The 21,491-nt window shown below is 40.7% G+C and overlaps 1 protein-coding gene across 1 annotated transcript in view; it reads right to left on the reverse strand.

The window, feature by feature from the left end:
* LOC136863558 (nephrin) overlaps positions 1-21,491 on the reverse strand; it is a 1,173,968-nt gene that overhangs the window by 122,989 nt on the left and 1,029,488 nt on the right. The window contains exon 9 of the mRNA XM_068225991.1: positions 1,993-2,295. Within this exon, the coding sequence (XP_068082092.1) occupies positions 1,993-2,295 (303 nt within the window). The remainder of the gene's footprint in view (positions 1-1,992; positions 2,296-21,491) is intronic.

The following is a 21,491-nucleotide window of genomic DNA, read 5'->3' on the forward strand; positions in this document are numbered from 1 at the left end:
ATCTGTTTGGTCTGGAATATCGTATTTTAATTCTATTTGCGAAGTCGAAGAATTCATTCCTAGAAGCCAGTCAAGCATGACTTGAACATGTGTTTCATATCAAAGCTGGGGGTGAGGGTCGTTTGTTTTCAATGCCGCCAGCTGATCGAGAGGGGGCAGTTCGAATAACGGGAGTTGTGTAGTGTGTTACGTGTTGAATATGAGATTGCATTTCTTGGCAACGGAGATCATTAATTGTGTGAACTAGTTGAAATTTTCATCCGGGAGTAACGTGTAGGTTATTAGATACTGTGAATTTGTTTAATTGAGATCGTAATGTATATTTGAAACCACAGAGTTAGAGTATAATGAGCGTGGTTAGCCAATTTTAGGTTTGTCCAAAATATAGAGTGATGGTAGTGACGACTGATATATTTTTGAGGGATTCAAAAAGCTTTATGGACATGTTGTGATGAGATATGACATCGTAATCTGCTTACATTGTATGGCGAGTTACTTATGCAGATTGTTGTTTTGTACTTAATTATTAGGGTTATCCAAGTATTAATGATGGCTAGTATTAGATTAGATTTACAGTGTGATGTCATGAAACAAGATATACTACTGGAAATAAATGATGTAATTTTTTCCAGTTGCTCGATAACAACAGATGATAAACATCAAACGAATTAAAATTAATTACGTCAGAATTTGAGTAGGGATTTGTGAAAGAAACCATCCGTCCGCGGAGATAGAATTTGTTCTTTATTAAGATTCATTAAATCATTTAATTATTAAATTCAGTGGAAACCGTATTTGTGAAATAACTTTAAACCAAGTTAATAACTTGAAGATGCATTCAGGAAATCTTAGTTTATTTTTCTGGGAGTATTTAAATGTTAAGGTAACGATTAAGGGGACATATCAGAAGGTAGTGGATTTTACTGCTACAAAGTATTGTGAGCGTAGTAGTTGTTGTTGTTGTTGTTGCTGCATTATTTGACTTTGATTGATTGAGCATTGAATGTGCTGCGGTTAGTAAAGTGGAAACTTTGATCATCAACCGATATAACTTAATTGTGTTAAGCCTTCAGCTTATAAACTTGGATGGTCATGGGGTCATCAACCTCAGTGACGTAGATCAGGGCCATATGCCACTGTAACATCATTTTCCTTGCGGTCATCATCCACAATGTCTTTAAAGTAACCTAGAAGTTTAGATGTCGGTCCGCGACATAGTCGCAGGTCACATCGATTCAATTAAGGGTCCATGCCGTACAACCACTGCGTGGCACACACCAATTGGACTGCCTTAATTGTACCCAGAGTTCAGAGTTCGTGTTACGAGGGCTGGACCATAAAGAATCATTATGATGGTACATGCAGTCTCACATGGAAGCCGAATTTAAGGATCTTCAGACTTTCTTTTCTTTATTAAATACGAGACAATGGTTTCTAGTAAGGATGCCCGTCAGGCAGTTAAGTCAAAGGCTCAACCAGTATTCTGCTCCTCTGTGTTAAATTATTGTGGTGTCAAGCGGACAAGATTGAATCCAATATATTTATTTAATATTTTCTTCTGTAATTTCCAAAATAAAAATAAAAATATTTTGTGTATAGATCTTTCATTTTAGTAGATAAATTAGGATTACTGAACCCTACCTTTTACCTCAGCAAGTGACGAAGAACCCGAAACGACCCAAGAGACAGATCTCATGAAAATTGCTGATGGGTAAGGAAGGTAGGTATCCTTCATAGTGGCCCAAGGTTTCAGTATGTATGTATGTATGTATCGGTATGTATGAAATCTTCAGGATTATATCCTCCTTCTTTATGGTGTTGCTTGTTCTTGGGTACTAACAATTTTCAGCCAATCGGATTGTTTTTCTGTCAGGCCGTGTTCAGTGTAGTCAATTAAGGATAGCCCGTTCAGTTAGAAATCAGGCGTCAAATGAAGGATTGAGAGAAAACAGAGGCTCGATAAGAGAATTAGATTAGTGTAGGTTCACTCACCTGCTGCGATGATGTGGAACACACAAGGATCCCTCTGCTGACCTGCCGTGTTTGAGGCCCAGCACATGACTGTCCCATAATCCATTTCCATCATTGGCGTATACGTAAGGGTAGACATGGAATGAGTAGAACCTCCAGTTCTGTACCTCGCCTGTGGAACGTCAATTATTTCGGCTGTGTTGTTAAACGACCACTTGAAACTGTCAGGAGGAGGGTAGGCTTCAACTTCGCAAACGACATTAGCGTTCTCGTGCCTTGCTACGCCGTATACCCTCTTCTGATCCGGGCGGCAGATGGGCTTATCTGCAACACAAACACAACATTTTCTCCCCGTCGGTGTAATTTGATGTACACATAGTCACACAATTTTGTGCAAATAACAAGTAATTGGATAATAAATTGCAGACCAGAAAAATATATGCTGAAGTAGTAGTTGCTCTAGATAGCGTAGTTCATTTTAAAGAGTAAATTACAGAAAATACTGTATTTCAGGTCAAGAATATACTGTAGACTGAACATCCTAATATCACGGTGTATATTATATTGTGGCTGCTGTATAAAGCAAACAAAGACAAATTACCTTAACATAACCCACGCAGAGAAGTACTCCCAACTCATTAAAAGTTAACTGTTACTTAACTCAATATAGTGCGCAGTAGCAGAGTGTAGTTGGTTGGATTTCGCAGCTGACTACGCCCCGTCTACACTGCCCAAGACCTGTAAGACTGAATCACCCGACAATACGGTAGTACAGTGTGCCAGGGAAATTTCTCTGTAGCGGCTCTGCGCTGCAGGGAGTGTTAGTAACAGCAATTATGTTGGTAGCACGACTTCGTGATTATATATATAAGACTTAATTTGTGTCTTCACCACAATCATCTTGGTATTGGGGTGGCTATGGTTTTGTAAAACTTTAAGTTTTATTTCTTCTTTTGGAACTTAATATTTTTCTCCATCTAGTCACGCTCTCTAGTATAAGCTTAGTCTCTGTAATTTAGGGCAGTAAGCCCACAGAGGAACTAAAGTGTTACATGGTATATATCAAAAGGAGTGCAAGTGTTTCACCTCCTAGCATTTTGTTTATGGCCGATTTCTTAAACCTTTTCTTTTGATCACTAAGGCCATGTAGAATTGGTACTTATTGCCTCTGTTCATTTTCAATTACTCATAGCCTATTGTGGATCTGACTGTTGAACTGAAAGGACAGTGGACATTGTTGTCAAAGGAACCTAATGTAAAATTTGGATTCCAACTTGTGCTTTTGAGAGGCTGGCAGAAATTTTTTTGCTATTGGCTTTACGTCGCACCGACACAGACAGGTCTTATGGCGACGATGGGATAGGGAAGGCCTAGGAGTGGGAAGGAAGCGGTCGTGGCCTTCATTAAGAAACAGACCCAGCATTTGCCTGGTGTGAAAATGGGAAACCACGGAAAACCACCTTCAGGGCTGCCGACAGTAGGTTTCGAACCCACTATCTCCCGGATGTAACCTCACAGCTGCGCGACTCTAACCGCACGGCCAACTCGCCCGGTAGGCTGGCAAATTGTAAATATGGGACCTCAGTCTCCTAGATCGTAAGTGAGTGGGAAAAAGTGCTCTTTGTAATAGTGTAACTTTGAGCGACGAAACTTATCTCCTTTCATTATGTCTATAGTGTCCGACTCGTTGGCTGAATGGTCAGCGTACTGGCCTTCGGTTTAGAGGGTCCCGGGTTCGATTCCCGGCCGGGTCGGGGATTTTAACCTTCATTGGTTAATTCCAGTGGCCCGGGGACTGGTTGTTTGTGCTGTCCCCAACATCCCTGCAACTCACACACCACACATAACACTATCCTCCACCACAATAACACGCAGTTACCTATACATGGCAGATGCCGTCCACCCTCATCGGAGGGTCTGCCTCACAAGGGCTGCACTCGGCTAGAAATAGCCACACGAAATTATTATTATGTCTATAGTACCTGAATGTTTTAGGTTTTCAAACAACTATTTTTGTAAGAGCTGACGAGCTCACTGCTAACTTTAAGTTTATCAAGTTGAAAGTCAGAAAAAAGAAAGGAAAGAAATAACATTTTAAATTTTAGTGTTTTAATATGATTCGATATTTTCTCTTTTCACCCATTCACCCGGCACCTTCTTACACCTCTCCGCTGCACAGAATTTCCGGCACAATTATTATTATTATTATTATTATTATTATTATTATTATTATTATTTTGTGTCATATATTTCTCAGAATATTTATTTCTGTAGCCTGAATTTCGATATTCGTTCCTCTTTGTCACAGGCTAAGTCCCATTCACTTTGTCATTTCAAGTATGTACACTCACCTACGAGTATGTTGTTAACATTAAATTAATGTAGTTGGAAATATTAGGTTCCATCTCACCCAGCAGAGGAAAGAACAGTCAACGGAATAAAATCTGAATTATTGTAAAATAACAAACGCAACATCAAATTATGGTCCCTGAAAATGTCTACTGTACATAAGAAAGAAGCCTATCTTTATGTGGCTCTGCCATGCTGATGAGATGAGAACCATAGTCATTTTCAGTAATCAATCTTCATGGTTGCTTTTACGTAGGTCGCACAGTACTTTCAGAATGTTCGAGCCTAAGGACGCAGAAACTAAGCACACTGTGTTAAGTTACCCAAGGAACTATGATATTAGAGCAGTTACGCTGAGTTGTGGGTGCGGCAGCAAGTCGTCAGATAAAATATTCACCTATCTTTCCCCGATTTATTTTAAATAATTGAGAATGTCCGGTTTCTTGGCTGAATGAACAGCGTTCGCAGACTTCGCTGCAGAGGGTTACGGGTTTGATTCACGGCAGGGACACGGATTTTAGCCATGTCTGGTTAATTCATAAGTCTCGGGGACTGAGTATTTATGTTTGTCTCAATACGTAGTTCTTTATACACAGCTGCAAAGATATACCTTACAGTGAATACGCCCCTCTTCATAGTGTTGGCGCCAGGAGGAACATCCGCCCGTAAAACAGAGTCAAGTACTCATGTGCGACACAGTTCGTACCGTCGACCCCACATGGCTGTCAGAAAATCTGTGGAAGATCGGCTGAAAAACATTGTATAAATCAAAATATTTTGGAAGCTAAAAAAAAATTCGCAACTGTTGGAACATGCCATTTTATGAATGAATATTGTGATTTATTTACATTATAGCCTGGAGACTCAATATGCTTAAATCAAGAAGTGCCAGTATCCAGTAATCGGGAGATAGAGGGTTCGAGCCCCACTGTCGGCAGCCCTGAAGATGGTTTTCCGTGGTTTCCCATTTACACGCCAGGCAAATGCCGGGGTTGTACCTTAATTAAGGCCACGGCCACTTCCTTGCACTTCCCAGGCCTTTCCTATCCCATCGTCGCCATAAGACATATCTGTGTCGGTGCGACGTAAAGCAAATAGCAAAAAAAAAAAAATATCAAGAAATATTTTAACGAGCTACGCAAACGTGCACACATGTTCGTGAATCCTCGTACGGTAATTGTGATTTTAAAAATAAGCAAAAGAAACATGGTTAGAGAGCCACTGTGAAAGAGGATACATCAAACAATGTAAGCTGAAATACACTGACTGACAGAGCAAATGCAACACCAAGAAGGAGTGGTCAGAACTTTATGCCAATTGCAGGGTAGACTGACGTCACTGAGGTATGCTCATGATGTGAAATGCGCCGCTGTGCTGCGCACGTAGCGAACGATAAATGGGACACGGCGTTGGCGAATGGCCCACTTCGTACCGTGATTTCTCAGCCGACAGTCATTGTAGAACGTGTTGTCGTGTGCCACAGGACACGTGTATAGCAAAGAATGCCAGGCCGCCGTCAACGGAGGCATTTCCAGCAGACAGACGACTTTACGAGGGGTATGGTGATCGGGCTGAGAAGGGCAGGTTGGTCGCTTCGTCAAATCGCAGCCGATACCCATAGGGATGTGTCCACGGTGCAGCGCCTGTGGCGAAGATGGTTGGCGCAGGGACATGTGGCACGTGCGAGGGGTCCAGGCGCAGCCCGAGTGACGTCAGCACGCGAGGATCGGCGCATCCGCCGCCAAGCGGTGGCAGCCCCGCACGCCACGTCAACCGCCATTCTTCAGCATGTGCAAGACACCCTGGCTGTTCCAATATCGACCAGAACAATTTCCCGTCGATTGGCTGAAGGAGGCCTGCACTCCCGGCGTCCGCTAAGAAGACTACCATTGACTCCACAGCACAGACGTGCACGCCTGGCATGGTGCCGGGCTAGAGCGACTTGGATGAGGGAATGGCGGAACGTCGTGTTCTCCGATGAGTCACGCTTCTGTTCTGTCAGTGATAGTCACCGCAGACGAGTGTGGCGTCGGCGTGGAGAAAGGTCAAATCCGGCAGTAACTGTGGAGCGCCCTACCGCTAGACAACGCGGAATCATGGTTTGGGGCGCTATTGCGTATGATTCCACGTCACCTCTAGTGCGTATTCAAGGCATGTTAAATGCCCACCGCTACGTGCAGCATGTGCTGCGGCCGGTGGCACTCCCGTACCTTCAGGGGCTGCCCAATGCTCTGTTTCAGCAGGATAATGCCCGCCCACACACTGCTCGCATCTCCCAACAGGCTCTACGAGGTGTACAGATGCTTCCGTGGCCAGCGTACTCTCCGGATCTCTCACCAATCGAACACGTGTAGGATCTCATTGGACGCCGTTTGCAAACTCTGCCCCAGCCTCGTACGGACGACCAACTGTGGCAAATGGTTGACAGAGAATGGAGAACCATCCCTCAGGACACCATCCGCACTCTTATTGACTCTGTACCTCGACGTGTTTCTGCGTGCATCGCCGCTCGCGGTGGTCCTACATCCTACTGAGTCGATGCCGTGCGCATTGTGTAACCTGCATATCGGTTTGAAATAAACATCAATTATTCATCCGTGCCGTCTCTGTTTTTTCCACAACTTTCATCCCTTTCGAACCACTCCTCCTTGGTGTTGCATTGTCACTGTCAGTCAGTGTATTTGGAGTCAAATAGCGTCGGGAGCAAGGCCTTTCTGCATGGAAGAATTTGATTATTAATAGGATGACTGAATGTTTAAAAGAATCAGCAAGCATTACCCGGACACGGAGTGATTTTCATTCTGTACCCAGTACTATCCTGTCAAGTGAGAGTTTATTGATATAACACTACGGGAGAAAAATTGAAGTCTGCTGTTTTAGCACTGTTAAATAAGAGAGAAATATTGAACTACCCATGAGCTGACGGCCATCCTGCAACGCTCGAAAAACTTGGAAGGAATTTCTTTCATTGTATTATGTTGGAGCACTTATTTTCCTTTTGCTGGACTGTAGCTCAGGTGGGATGGATCCAGTTCGACTCCATCACTGCCGGGAAATAACCCACGCAGTAAATGAAGCAACAGTTGCATTTTTATTTCACGAAATTCTGTTCATAATTACTACAATTGCACACACGATGAGTTTTGCCAGTACACAGTCAGAATGTGATGTACAACATGAAAACACGTACATGTGTGGCCATTGGTAGTTTATATCTATGGCAACACTTGCGTGATTTAGCGCTGTATTTCTGCATTAAATCTCGCGTCAAAAATGCACAGCACTAACTTGAACGGGACCGGCCATACACAGCGTGATTTTCCGTCTTTCAAGGCCACACTTGCGGAAAGAAGAAGCTGTGCTCTTGTTTGAATACTGCGCGTGGTCCATCTGCGTTTTGCTTTCACTTTCCAGAATGGATTTAGGTAGTGAATTAATAACTTTATAGGTAAAAGAGTACCCGTGCCTTTACGATACAAAGGACCAAGCGTTCATAAACAGAGCCATGAAGAGAGGTGCGTTGTTATCCGTAACGGGCGCTTTGTTGGGGCAGACGTTGTGTTTCTTTAGCAGATAGCATTTTTCAACAAAAAGAAAACCATTTCAAATGAGGTCACGGACATACTGTAATACTGAAAAAAAATCTTGTTTGTCTTTTAGTTTATTGAGCAAGAGCATGAATTGTTCACTTGATGGCCTGTAACTTATTATAGGATGGATCCAATATTTCTTTTGACGACGAGGACGACGATGAACTACCAACACAGCACATAAATGCAACAATGGAGTTATTATTTAATGTAAATTCTCCCATATACAGAGCAGTGGTGATGCTTTGCTACTTTACTATATACAACACACTAATAAAATCACGCCGTGCAAACAATCAAGTGTGGCCACCCGCCCTGTCGTCCAGCTGCGTGCAAAACACGCAGAAATCCAGCGTGACAGAACGCAAGTGTGGCCCCCTACCTCGTAGGTCGTCCAGCTGTGTGAAAAACACGCAGTAAGACAGCGTGAAATCACGCAAATATTGCCGGAGCCTATGATTTAAAGCTACGTGAAAACACGCTTGATCAACAGCGTCAAAACACGCACGTGTAGCTGTAGTCTTAATGATGGAATGTGAAGTCCTGTACATTGAAGATCTCTAGTTGATTCAGCGTTACAGATCTGTTTCATTAAATTAATATCTTTAGCGAATGCATCTCATGTTTATGGACGGCTACTCTGTTCTTCATCTTTGACGGTGGTTCAACCATTTTGGAAATTCACACCACTTCCGCACTTATTGGAGAGACATCACTTTCTTTCACTATAAGGAAACAATCCTCTTGTGAAAGTTTACGTGTTATATTTATCCCGCAACAGATGGATCACTATACGGACCTCCTCTCATTATCACTCGTTCAATCTTCTTCTTCTTCTGGTTCTTTTCCTACCGCTTTTCCCACACTTGTGGGGTCGCTGGTGCGAACTGCGTCGCACATGTGGATTTGGCCCTGTTTTACGGCCGAATGCTCTTTCTGACGCCAACCTATATGGAGGGATGTAATCACTATTGCGTGTTTCTGTGGTGGTTGGTAGTGTGGTATACTGCCTGAATATGATGAGGAAAGTGTTGGGACGGACACATACACCCAGTGCCCGAGACAGAAGAATTAATCAGAAGCGATTAAAATCCCCGACATGGCCGGGAATCCAACCCGGGACCCTCTGAACCTTAGGCCAGTACACTGATCATTCAGCCAACTAGTCGGACCATTATCACACGTTCAATAATGTCGCCATTTTTGCAGCGGTTGCTATGCCAAAGTTCTGGTTTACAGACTTGTACACCACGCGCTGCCGTCTGAGCCACGGAGGCTCCCTTTTGCCTAAACCACCCTTTATTTTTATAAATTCGCATCATCCACCAGATGAAACCTCATGCTTCTCTTCTGTTTACGTTAACAATACTGTAGTTACCCTGGCTTAACCTAATGAATTTTGAGAGGGTCGCCCTACTCCTACATTCCGACATCAATAACTGTCTCTGAATATCCCTAAGTCATATAGTAATTTGTTTACTCAATGATACCTCAAAGCTCTCGAAGTCCTTCTCCAAATAATTTCCGAATCCCAACCTCACTAGTATAATTTTCAATTTAGTTAACCAGTATTCTCCCTGAATGTTGTCTCTCTGATGTTGATATGCCGTCTGCAGTAGCTGGCCATCCTCTATTGTTTTCAATCTTCATCAATATTTCAAAATTATTTTAAAAATAACAACTTGAATACTTTCTTCACATATGAATATTACTCCACAATTTGCCGCACAATTTCGTAACCCCCATTGTAATTTTACACAACTTACTCACTACCTGTTTCAGCATCTTACACTCTTTATCTAAACCCCCGCCCATTCCACTCACCCATAGTTCAGCTCCTTATAATATTCGAAATTTCACTACAACTCTTAGAATTTTTAAAAATCATATTCAATATTTGAAATTCATTTTCAAGAATTTGAATTACCGATAATGCTGCAAAACTTTCCAATTTGCTTTTTTGAACTGGTGGATCCATTTCCCATTATTTCCTATATATTACCAAGCATTCTCATCCAATAGTGACCTCTACGTTATACCCACCGAACATCCATTGTTCATTATTGGTTCCTTTACTCCCCATTTAACAAATCAAAATTTTCGTCTTAGAAATGTAAATTTTTGATGACCATTTCTTTCAGAAAATTCTGCCAGAGCATTCATGCTTTTTTGCATGCCTCCGGACGTTAACGAAATTAGCTGGCCATCGTCTGCAAAAATTAGACCTAATATTTCATGATTTACTAAAACAGGACTCACCCAATTATCTCCTCCATGTCCAATTAATAAATCATTGATGAATAACAAAAATAAAGTAGGAGTTAGCTTACACCCTTCTTTCAGACTTAATTTAGATTCTATCTGGCCACATACTTCTCCATCATCTACTCTAATACTACACTGCATCCTTCCATAGATGGCCCCAACTCCATGTATCATCATTTTTAGACACCCCTAACTGGCGTAATTTCCCTGACTGTGTCGAAGGCTTATTCAAAATCTATAGAAGTTATTTATATGTTCCTCCATTCCATTTAAAATATTTTTCTATGTGTTTTTTTTCACAATCATAATGTTGTCTACTGTTCTTCTACCTTTCCGGAAGCCACTTTGATATCTCGACAGAATGTAAAATAAGTCTATTCGCCAAAATTACTGTGCATAGTTTTCTTTGTGAGTCCAGTAACGTTGTGCCTCTGTAATTATTTCGACTATAATTTCTTTCATTACGATTTTTGTAAATTGGACATATTATACCCATCTGCCATGTCTTAGGAAATTCCGAAGAATCAAATATCTTATTCATCTGCTTCTTGTCAAAACTCGTTTGGTATTCCAATAAGTTCCCCCAGCTTTCTTACATTTGGCCTTTCGGGCTATCTCCAAAACCTCATATTCTAATACTTCTTGATCTCTTTTATTTTTTTTAATTTTTTTTTTATCTCGCCAGCAAAGGCATCGAATGATTCTATGTAAGATTTTCCTTTTCTTTTTTTTTTCTTTTCTTTTTTTCCTAGTAGATGGTCTTCTAATAATTTCTTTATAAATTGGTTGCCTAATTGAGTACTAAACTTTGACTCAAAGTTCTGTGCAAATATGTTACCGTATTACGTTAAGTTGCGATATTTTGGTGCAATACTTTTAGGATATATAGTGATATTGATACTGTAATTATGATGTACTTATGACTGAGTTAGTTCAAAGTATGTAATGTTAAGATTTAGGGTTATATAATATAAACTTAGACTCAGTGTTAACTTACTCATTCCTTGTCTTCTTTTTTCGCGATGTGTTACCCTATCAGTTGATTATTCTCATTTATGTTATTTTCTTTATCTGATGCTCTTTTCCTCTGATGATCTAACTTCTTCTTGGAATATTCTTTGGATCTGCCCTGTGTATGTTCCATTGCTCTGCATATTTTACTACCTAACTTGGAAATATGTGTATCTATCTAAACTAGTGAAGTTCAAGGATTCCAAGTTCGTATTGACGAAAAATCACCCACATGTTTTAGCCTATAGTTATTTTTATATTAAATTTACGTCCCCTATGTTATCATATTCCACGGAATTAATAGCCCTTCTAATATTATATATCGCAGTTAACAACATAATAAGGTTATTTGCTTTACGCCCACTTTTTTTATTTTTTTTTATTTTATTTTTTTTACAACTTTTTATTGATACAAATACATGCTTACAAGTTTTACAGTTGGTAGGTTTACATGTCTGCTCGTATACAGTAAGTCCGTTCCACTTCCACTACCACTTGTCAGTTCTTGAACATTCTTACATTGCTATGACATTAATTGATGACCATTAACGACCTGGTCTTGGGTAAAAACAATGAATAGTTCTTGTGCCTAATCCTTCGGCGCAGTTGGTACACATACAGAATACAACACCAATAATGACATAGATGACATTACAAATTTAACAAACAGTGTCTTAGTAGAAATATAGAGAGTAAAAAAAGTAAAAGGTCTCTTTTTGCTTTGATAACTTGCCACTATTGAAGTTTATTAGAAAGCATTATTATGTAAGCGTTAGGATGAAAATAAATACAAATAATAAAATAAATAAAATAGCAACACACTCTGTTTGGCTTTACCGAGCTGAAACAGTAGCACAAGTTTCGGAGAATTACAAAAGACATTAAAAATAAATAAGTTGCTTAATTATTCATGTTGTTTTCAGTATAGAAGTCTTCCATGATTGAGTACAATAACGGACTATATTCCCCCACATATTTAGCTTTTGGTGACGATAAAATTTGACCAATACCATCTTGAATATCTGGACACAAACTATTGTGTCGAGAGTTCCAAGTTCCAGGAGTTTTTAACACTGTATGCACGTACACTGCAATCACTAACACGAGCACAGATGTAAAATGAGCTGAAGTTGTCCCAAAGGTGGGGCGGACAATCCATTCCGGTGGTACTTCAAAATGTTGGGATCGAGCAGTCCGTTTGATGATGTACGTCACATATCGCCAAGCTTGCGTAACACGGGCACAATCATGCAGACGGTGGAGAAGAGTGTCTTCTCCTCTGCGACACACGGTACATAGTGAACTTTCTGCCATACGAATATTATACAGTTTACTATTGGTCGGCACAATATCATGAACAACTATATACCACTTTGCTTGAAGTTCAAGAGGAAGAACCCGATGCGTAATATTCCTCCAGATGCGATTCCAGTTGCATACCAAAATAGACTGCTGAATCCTGGGAGCTACATATTGGCTACGCTGCAGAAACATATAGATGCTTTTCGAGGTCACGTTATTGTTCATAAAAATTTGTGGTAGATAGCTCATTTCATATTTCAAATATCGCGCATGAGGGGCGAATTTATCTACATCATGGAAAGGGGGAGGGTTAGGCATCTGCTGTAAACTGCACCACTGTTGGAGAAAATTTTGAGAATACGGATGACCTTCACCAATGAGGAATTTTATGTGTCGATTGAGGAATAAGGCTGTCACATGATTCTGGATATTCTTGAGTCCTAATCCACCAGTAGATCTTGACAGAGTTAAAGTATCACGATTCACCCTTAGGATTGAACCTTGCCATATGTACCATCCTACAGCAGACATTATCTTAATACCGGATACCCGAGGCAGAGGTAGAATTTGACCCATGTAACCCAGTTTACTGATTATGTATGTATTGATGTACTGAATTCTTTGCAGTAATGATAAATTCCTGTATTTTTCTCGCTGTAACAGTCCGCGTATCACATTCACTGTTTTGCCCCAGTTACGCTGGATCATTTGGTGAATACTGTTAAAACAACTAAGGCCTAAGATTTTTACCTCATTCTGAACTGTTGCCCAGTTTAACAAAGGTTTATCACGTAAATGGCTTGCTCCTAGTTTTAACAAACACGATTTATTAACGTTCAGCTGTGCACCAGATATATTGCAGTAGTCACTGATAGTTTTTTGAAGATCTTGTGCGTTTGTTCTGCGGTCCGCAATGATAGTGACATCATCAGCAAAGGCAAGGATTTCCATCATATCTCGGTCGCGTAAACATGCTAAATTACTCAATAGTGGTTCAAGAGATAGCACAAATAATAACATAGATAACGGACATCCTTGTTGTACTCCTGTTTTTATGTTAATTGCCTTAGTAAAAAAACCATTAAATTGGACCTTCGTAGAACCTCCCTGAAGAACATGTTGTAGGATAGCAATAAAGCGGTTGTCTAGTCCCATTGCACGTAGAACAGCAAGTAAATAGGTATGATTCACTCTGTCAAACGCGTGATCGAAATCTAAAGATATTAGTTGTTTACACTGCCTTCTTACCCTACAATCACTGATAATGTCTCTTATTGCACATACTGAGTGTATAATGCTCCTACCGGGAGCTCCGCACGATTGGTGTGCCCCTAAAGCATCGGACATAAGGAAGGTCAGTCGCTGTTTAAGACATCGGGTGAGTAACTTGTAATCGAAATTCAGCAGAGTAATTGGTCGGTAATCATCTATACTCTTAGGATTAGGCTGTTTTGGTACCAGTACAATCAATCCCTCTTTTAGGCGACGTATATTTGGTCTTGAATATAACACATCATTTAAAGCTACGTTAAGGTCTTCCTTGATAACTGGCCAAAATGTCAGGTAGAATTCTCGCCCAAGGCCATCTAATCCAGGGGATTTGTTAGGCAGACTGCGCTGTATGGCTTCATAAATGTCTTCCTCCCGCAATTCTTCAATAAGATAGTCTTGTTGCACATGTGTCAGTCTTCCTCGAACAGAATCAAAAAAGGCGCTGTTGCTGTCAAGAAGAACATCATTCGTTTGTTCATACAATTGTGTAAAGAAATGCTCAATTGTGTTCTTAATGATATTGACATCCCCAGAAGACTCACCACTTGACGATGCCAATTTCGAAATGTATTTTTGTTTGCCTCGTTTACTCTCACGAATGAGATGGTACAATGATGACATTTCATCGGTAGTATTCCGATGATCTCGTGCTCGTATTTTAAGTCCTTCATTCATTTCTCTGTGTAGTTTGAGGAGAAGTGCTCTTGTTTTCTTGATACGGAGATATGTTAATGGGTTCCTGGGATCTTCCCTATAAAGCTGACGTAAACACTTGTAAAAGAATTCGGATTTTTGATTGATCTGTTGAGTATACTGAGCACTAAACCGTTTCAGGAATTTGATTACATTGGGCTTTGCATAGGATAACCACCACTCAAGCCTCGTTGTATAACGTGAATGATGTTTCCTCCATAGTTGCCACTGCACAGAAAACTGTTCCTGCAGTTCTTCACTGTTGAGAATATTCGTATTTAGTTTCCATACACCCCTTCCCCGAGCTACTCCCAGCTCTGATTGCTTTAATTTACATATATATGCTGCATGGTCCGAAAATTCGACGGGGCACACATCAGCATTCCCAACATGCTCTTGCAGACTTTGACTGACATATATTCGGTCTAATCTCGATGCTCCTTTAGCGCAAAAATATGTATAGCCTGGGTCGGATGATGCTTGTAATTCCCAGGTGTCTATCAGTTTGAGCCCTTTCACTAGAGTTGACAAGGCTATACAATTCTGAAAACTCCCACTCTGATCTCTAGCATTGATAACTGCATTAAAATCTCCGCCAACAACCATGCGATCTCTATGATTTTTAATTAGATGTATGATATCACTTGTATAGAATTCATTTCGTTCGGCTCTCGCCTGAGAACCAGAAGGTGCATAAATATTTACAATTAGAAGTCCTTTTATGTTGAAACTGATATCACGGGAACTGGGAAGAAAAACGGGAGCTGTATGGGGAATTGTATCTTTTATGTATATAGCTGTACCTCGTTTGGTCTCGTTGATATTTACTATTCTTTCATACCCAAATATATGAAGTAAATCATCTGTAGCAACCTCCTGTAACAATGCTATATCAACATCTTGGTCACGAATTAATTTCTTAAGAAGCTGCTGCTTGCTGTCTATCTGGATACAGTTAATGTTTAAGGTCATTATAGTGTACGTCAATAGCATGAGGAATGTAACATTCATCTGTATACCAAACTGAACTGTCGAGCCCTTGGATCTGACAGACATTGCCAAACTACCGTCTCTCACCTATCCTCCCTCCTTGTCTTCGAGGATCCTTTGGGCTGATATAAGGTTGTACTGACTTATGGACGCCATCTTTGGTGGACTGGGTAGTTTTTAGCTTTTTAACGTTTTTCTCTGGCGGAACAATCTGACTTGAGGGAACTTCGCTAATGTCGTTAAGCAGTGAATGAGGCGAGGGTTCAAGGTCATCTGACCACAGCTGTTTAGGAGTCTCACTATGACCTGTCAAATTTTCGGTGGTGTTACTATCATCAGTATCTAGTTCCATATCTTCCTTCGGAGGACTGCTAGTGTTGGGGTAACTAGAACTATTTAACTTGTCTGCCAACAAACTGGTTACGTCAAAGTCTGTATTTGCGAGGTCAGAATTAATAAGTTCGTTTCCTGTCGTAAGTTCAGTGACATTTGTGTTATGGTGGGGTGAGTGTTCTTCAACTTGAATGTGATCCGTAGATTGTTCCAGTCCTACAGTTCCGACATGAGCTGGTTGTGTGTCTGTTTCTGGTCCGTGCACATCGACTGAGTTGCCTTGTCCATGTGTTAGAAGGTTATTTGGAAGGGAATGTATCTCTGCTTCCGTTGTGGTAACTTGAACTTCGTGTAGTGTATCTTGTTTATGTCCCCGGCTGGTCTGTTCTTGTTGTAACTCAAGACCGATAACCTGTTCTGAGTCCAGCTTGTCGCTCCTGCCTGTGTTTACAACTGTGTCGCTCGCGAGAGATGGGGCAGTGGAGTGCCCTGCAACTACTTGACTCATAAGCCTACTACCTGTTTCACCTGTCGAAGTTGCTCCGCGCCTTACCGGGCAATCTTGTCGGAGATGGTCACTACCACGACAATAATAGCATGTTTTTGGTTGTCCTTCATAAAGTACTTGAGCTCGATATCCGTCAATTGTCACTATTGTCGGGATAGCACTTTGTAAGTCGATACGCATAGCTCTAATGCCACTAAATACATTAAATGTGTATGTAGAAGACCATTTTTCATTACGTACGTCCCTAACTTTCCCATATTTACTGAAATAAGTTGCCACGCGTTCATTGGCCATTTCAATAGGAAGATTCATTATCCGGACTAGTTTCGTGTCCACATCAGCACATGTGATAATTACCTCCGAAAGTGAACCATTGAATTTCTTTACCTGAGATTTTCCTGCTGTTGAAGTGAGAATGCGCTCCATCAGAAGTTTGCTGGTTAATTTTATGTACACTGCTGTTTCCAAATTGTCCAGTTGTATTGCTTCCACTTGATCAACATTTAATTTTAAAACTGTTTCAATCCATTCATGAATTTCTGCCGGTCCGGGTTTGTTTAGTTTATCAGGAAATGCACATTTTACTGTATTCTTCCTAATATTTAAGCTTGCCATTGTCTTGCACTTCGTACTAATACCACTCGAAACACTCTACCTCACAGTACACAACAGAACAGCGCGTTCGATGTTTACGCTTGCACGTCTCACAGCGAACTAATCTAAGCGAGGGATACATATCTCCGCACCCCTCGAGGTATTCATACAAGTTCCATTGTTTATCTGAGAATCGACCCAGACTTCGTTGGTCATTTGAACTTCAGGTATCCTCTATCTCATCTATTTATTTTATTAATTACATTCCATATCTTATCCCTATGATTGTTTTTACAGCCAGTATTTATTACCGAGCGTGTTGGCCGTTAGGTTAGGATTACGCATCTATGAGCTTACATTCGGGAGATAGTGGGTCTGGACCCCACTGTCGGCAGCACTGAAAAATATTCTCAGTGGTTTCCCTTTTTCACACCTGGAAAATGCTGGGGCTGTACCTAATTAAGGCCATGCCCACTTTCTTCCCACTCCTAGCCCTTTACTCTCCCATCGTCGCGATAGGATCTATCTGTGACGGTGAGACGTAAAGCAAATTGAAAAAGAAAGTATTTATTATTTCTGTTGCCATTAATATTTATTATTTCTGTCTGCTCTACTGCCAGATGCTATTTTGTTCAACTAATAGCTCTTTGTCTTAATTTCCTAGTTTACAGAACTGTTCCCGTACCATCCCCTTCCCTAATTTTTATTCTGATTTCCTTTGACGTGAGGAATTGTCTTAAAAGGTTTCTCTACCGGTTCTACCGCCGGTCCAAATTATTACTCATTAACATTACCTCTATTCCACTCGTAATTATTTGAGATTCTTCTCCTCTTAAATATGTCTGTATTATTTAGAGTGATAATACACTTATATTTATTCATTATTCTTAGAAAATAATGAAAATCCTCTGCCTGTTTCCAGTCATTCGACCGGTTCAGGAATGGAATGAATGAAAGCCCCATCTATCGACGAAGATAGGAAATGTGTCGGCTGCCGAAGCCTGTCATTCTTCTCTGGGACAATGATTAATGAGTGACGTATGAAATGAAATGGTATTGGAGAGTGTTGCTGGAATGAAAAATGACGGGGAAAATGGAGTACTCGGAGAAAAGTCTGTTCCGCCTCCGCTTTGTCCAACACAAATCCCACATGGAATGAGCGGGATTTGAAGCACGGAACCCAACAGTGAGAGCCGGCGCGCTGGTGCCTCAGCCAACACAGGCTCTCATTATTGTTATATTCTCCTTTTTTTGCTAGTAGCTTTACGTCGCACCGACACAGATAGGTCTTAAGGCGACGATGGGATAGGAAAGGCCTAGGAGTTGGAAGGGAGCAGCCGTAGCCTTAATTAAGGTACAGCCGCAGAATTTGTCTTGTGTGAAAATGGGAAACCACGGAAAACCATCTTCAGGGCTGCCGACAGTGGGATTCGAACCCACTATCTCCCGGATGCAAGCTCACAGCAGCGCGCCCCTAAGCGCACGGCCAACTCGCCCGGTATTCTCCTTTTTTTCTCATAAAAATTTACCTCCTGCTCCTCCTCATGTATCCGTAACGTAATAATACCAGGGAAGAATATGATATGGAGCACTCTTTACTCTCTATTTTACTTTTTTATTTCTAGAACATCTCTTATACACACAACCAAAACAATTGTACTACTCCCATGCATTGTAAAATGTCAGCTTTCCTATTTCATCCCCCCACCACCATTCATTCAGAATATATAGACTTTCTGAAGTACATAATTCTAACACATTTCCCCATATATATTCCATTCGTTATCCTGACTGCTTCTACTTCCTCTCATTAGCTCAATTCCCTCTTTACTATAAGATGGGATTGACTCCCTGATTCGTGGATTGCAATCACCCATCATAATAATTTATTCTTAAGCAATGTTACCTCTAATTAAGTTAATTTCTTCTGTTAAATCCTCAAGAAATCATGCTTGTAAGTAGCAACCATTACGGATGATTATATAGGAAGCCTATACAGTACATAGTCCTCTTCCACTCAGCTTAATTTTTATCCAAACTACGTCCTCCGTAGCATTTGACAACTCTTCAGTATGTTTACAAATCTTTCCTTTATTAAATTATATACCTCCAGGGTTTCTGCCTCGTGAACCTTTCCTCCTTTTCATTACGCTTCTCGTCTCATGCACCTTCCACAATAGCGTATACCCTTCGGGTAACCATGTTTCTAAAAAGGCAAAAGCTCAAAGTTATCAACAACCTCGGCCACTTCATCTTCCCCAGTTTACTTAATACACCTTCTAAATAAAGAAATGCCAGTCTTCCATTCCAGATACCGCTACTTTGCTTTCCTGTTATCTGCCACATTTCCTGTTTTATTCCATGTATTCATATGCTTATCACTTTAGACTGTACCTCCATGGGGAGAGCTACAGTAGGTATATCCATCCCATATCATATTTCCTTCCCGTTTGTTTCCCGTTGTCTACAGAATCCCCCTTCTTGACCCAAATATCTCAGATTCTGTCCTTGTTTATTTTTCTTTGGATCCTCTTTGCATTCCCGCTGCTTACCACTGCCGGTGTTGGACTGGTCTCAGCCTCCTTTCCAACATCCGGAGACAAGCCTGCTCTGCTCTCCCAGGTTAATTCTCGTCGCTTTTGGTAGTGTTCTCTGTCTGCGTACCTGTCAGCAAAACCGCTGGCATGTGCTGTACTCCTGCTCCTTGCGCGTCAGCAGTCCACCTTCCGCCTTCTGTCGGGATCACTGCAATGTCTCCCCGAGCCAATTTCTCCAACTCCGCTGATGAGTAAATTTTTCCCTGTAAAGATCAGCCTCTTGTCCCTTATGAAAACTGTAAAAACCTTCTTTCTTGCTTCGCTCCGGTGGAATCGAAAACCTGTCATTTCCTCTCTCTCTTCAGTTTCCTTCCGTATGTTGATCCATACTGCCGTCCCTTTTAAATTCTCGATATTAAGCAAAATCTGGTAAACTTTCATAGCAGATACCAGTTGCAACTTTATAGGCCTATTTCTTTGATTTCTTCCTATTCTCTGTACATCATCCACATCAGATTCACTGCAGTTCACTCTCACTCCTGCCATTGCCGCTTCTAACATTGATGTCGATAACTTTATTTTAATCCCGATCCTGTTGTCTAAAATGCTATAGATGATGAAGCGTCTATTTTGTTGCGAAAGTGTTGTTTATCAGGCCTGTCTATCCAGCTCTCATGCACGCTGCTCCAACACCATGTGATGTCCCTTTAACAAGTCCATCTATTCTGATGCACAATCGACTTCCGTGTCATGACGGCTTGACTCACTTTCTTTATAGCATCCGTAATGTTTTCAATATCTTTCCAACTCAGGGGCCCATAATCCGCTCCTCCAATCGCCAATAACATTACGATCACTATTACTAACAACACAATTTCAAGGCAATTAATATCATTTTTCATTCCACATTCCTGGTATTTTTAAGCGGTTATTCCATTGGCCGATGACCACCTTGTGGAGTTCAAGCCTGTTCCCATTTTGCTCACACACACACACACACACACACACACACACACACACACACACACACACACACACACACACATGTGTATATATACGCTTCCCTTGGAAGGTTTCAATCGACTAACAAACATTATTAAAAAGGTGTTCTAGCTTAATTATTTAATAAATGAAACGATAAGCGAGTAATTAATAGGCTGAAGCTAATTTGTATTTAGGCTAGAAACATAAGGACGTATAAAGTAACATAGTTGCCTAGGTATTATGCTTAATACGTTTAACCGTGTACTAAGTATTTTACGGTTAATTAACAATTTAGAAAATTATTAACTATATATTACCAAGACGCACTGCATGCAGCAAGATGCTTCGTTTGTGTGAATTTTACATTGGTCAGCGAGTAATACTGACATTTTTTATTCAATAGAATATTTTAGTATTTAAAAAAGTGTACGTTCATTCAGATGTAGCTCGCCGTTGCAAATAAACAAATCTCCGATGGAGAAAAGTATGTTCATCATGTATTGAACCATGTAGTAGGTAATATCGTGATATATTAAGTAATACCGCGACAAGGGATTGGTAATATCGAGATATGATTACTTTATAAGAATAACACACATTTTATGACATTTTCATATAAACAGGACAGAAAAACAAATTATAGTATGAAATAAAGTACCAATTCCTTAACACATGATGTTGATAAAAATGGTCTTCAAAGTTCCCTGAGTGTCCCTTATTGTCACTATCGGAACCTATCTCCGAATATTAGTCACATTTTTTGCAAACGAACTGAGGGTATTTGTCTGAATCAACACAGTTTTCTTGAAACCAACCCAAGCAGAATTCACACTGGATCCAATCGGTACGATTACAGAGGGAAATGGCTTTCAAATAATAACCAAAAGATGTTCCACATAGAGAATCCTTAACAGTCGCACTTCGATGTAGAAGCCTTCTTTGACGCAGTTGCCCTTACAGAATCTGTAAGAGATTTTCTTGTTCCCCACTTTCAGGAACGAATTCTGTTTGTCGGTCATTTGAAATGTGGCAACTTACATGGCCTTCACTGTGGTCTGTGGAATCATTACGTGCTTCGTACTATCTCCAGTT

This window comes from Anabrus simplex, chromosome 2, assembly GCF_040414725.1.
Source record: "Anabrus simplex isolate iqAnaSimp1 chromosome 2, ASM4041472v1, whole genome shotgun sequence".
NCBI classification, from domain to species: domain Eukaryota; kingdom Metazoa; phylum Arthropoda; class Insecta; order Orthoptera; family Tettigoniidae; genus Anabrus; species Anabrus simplex.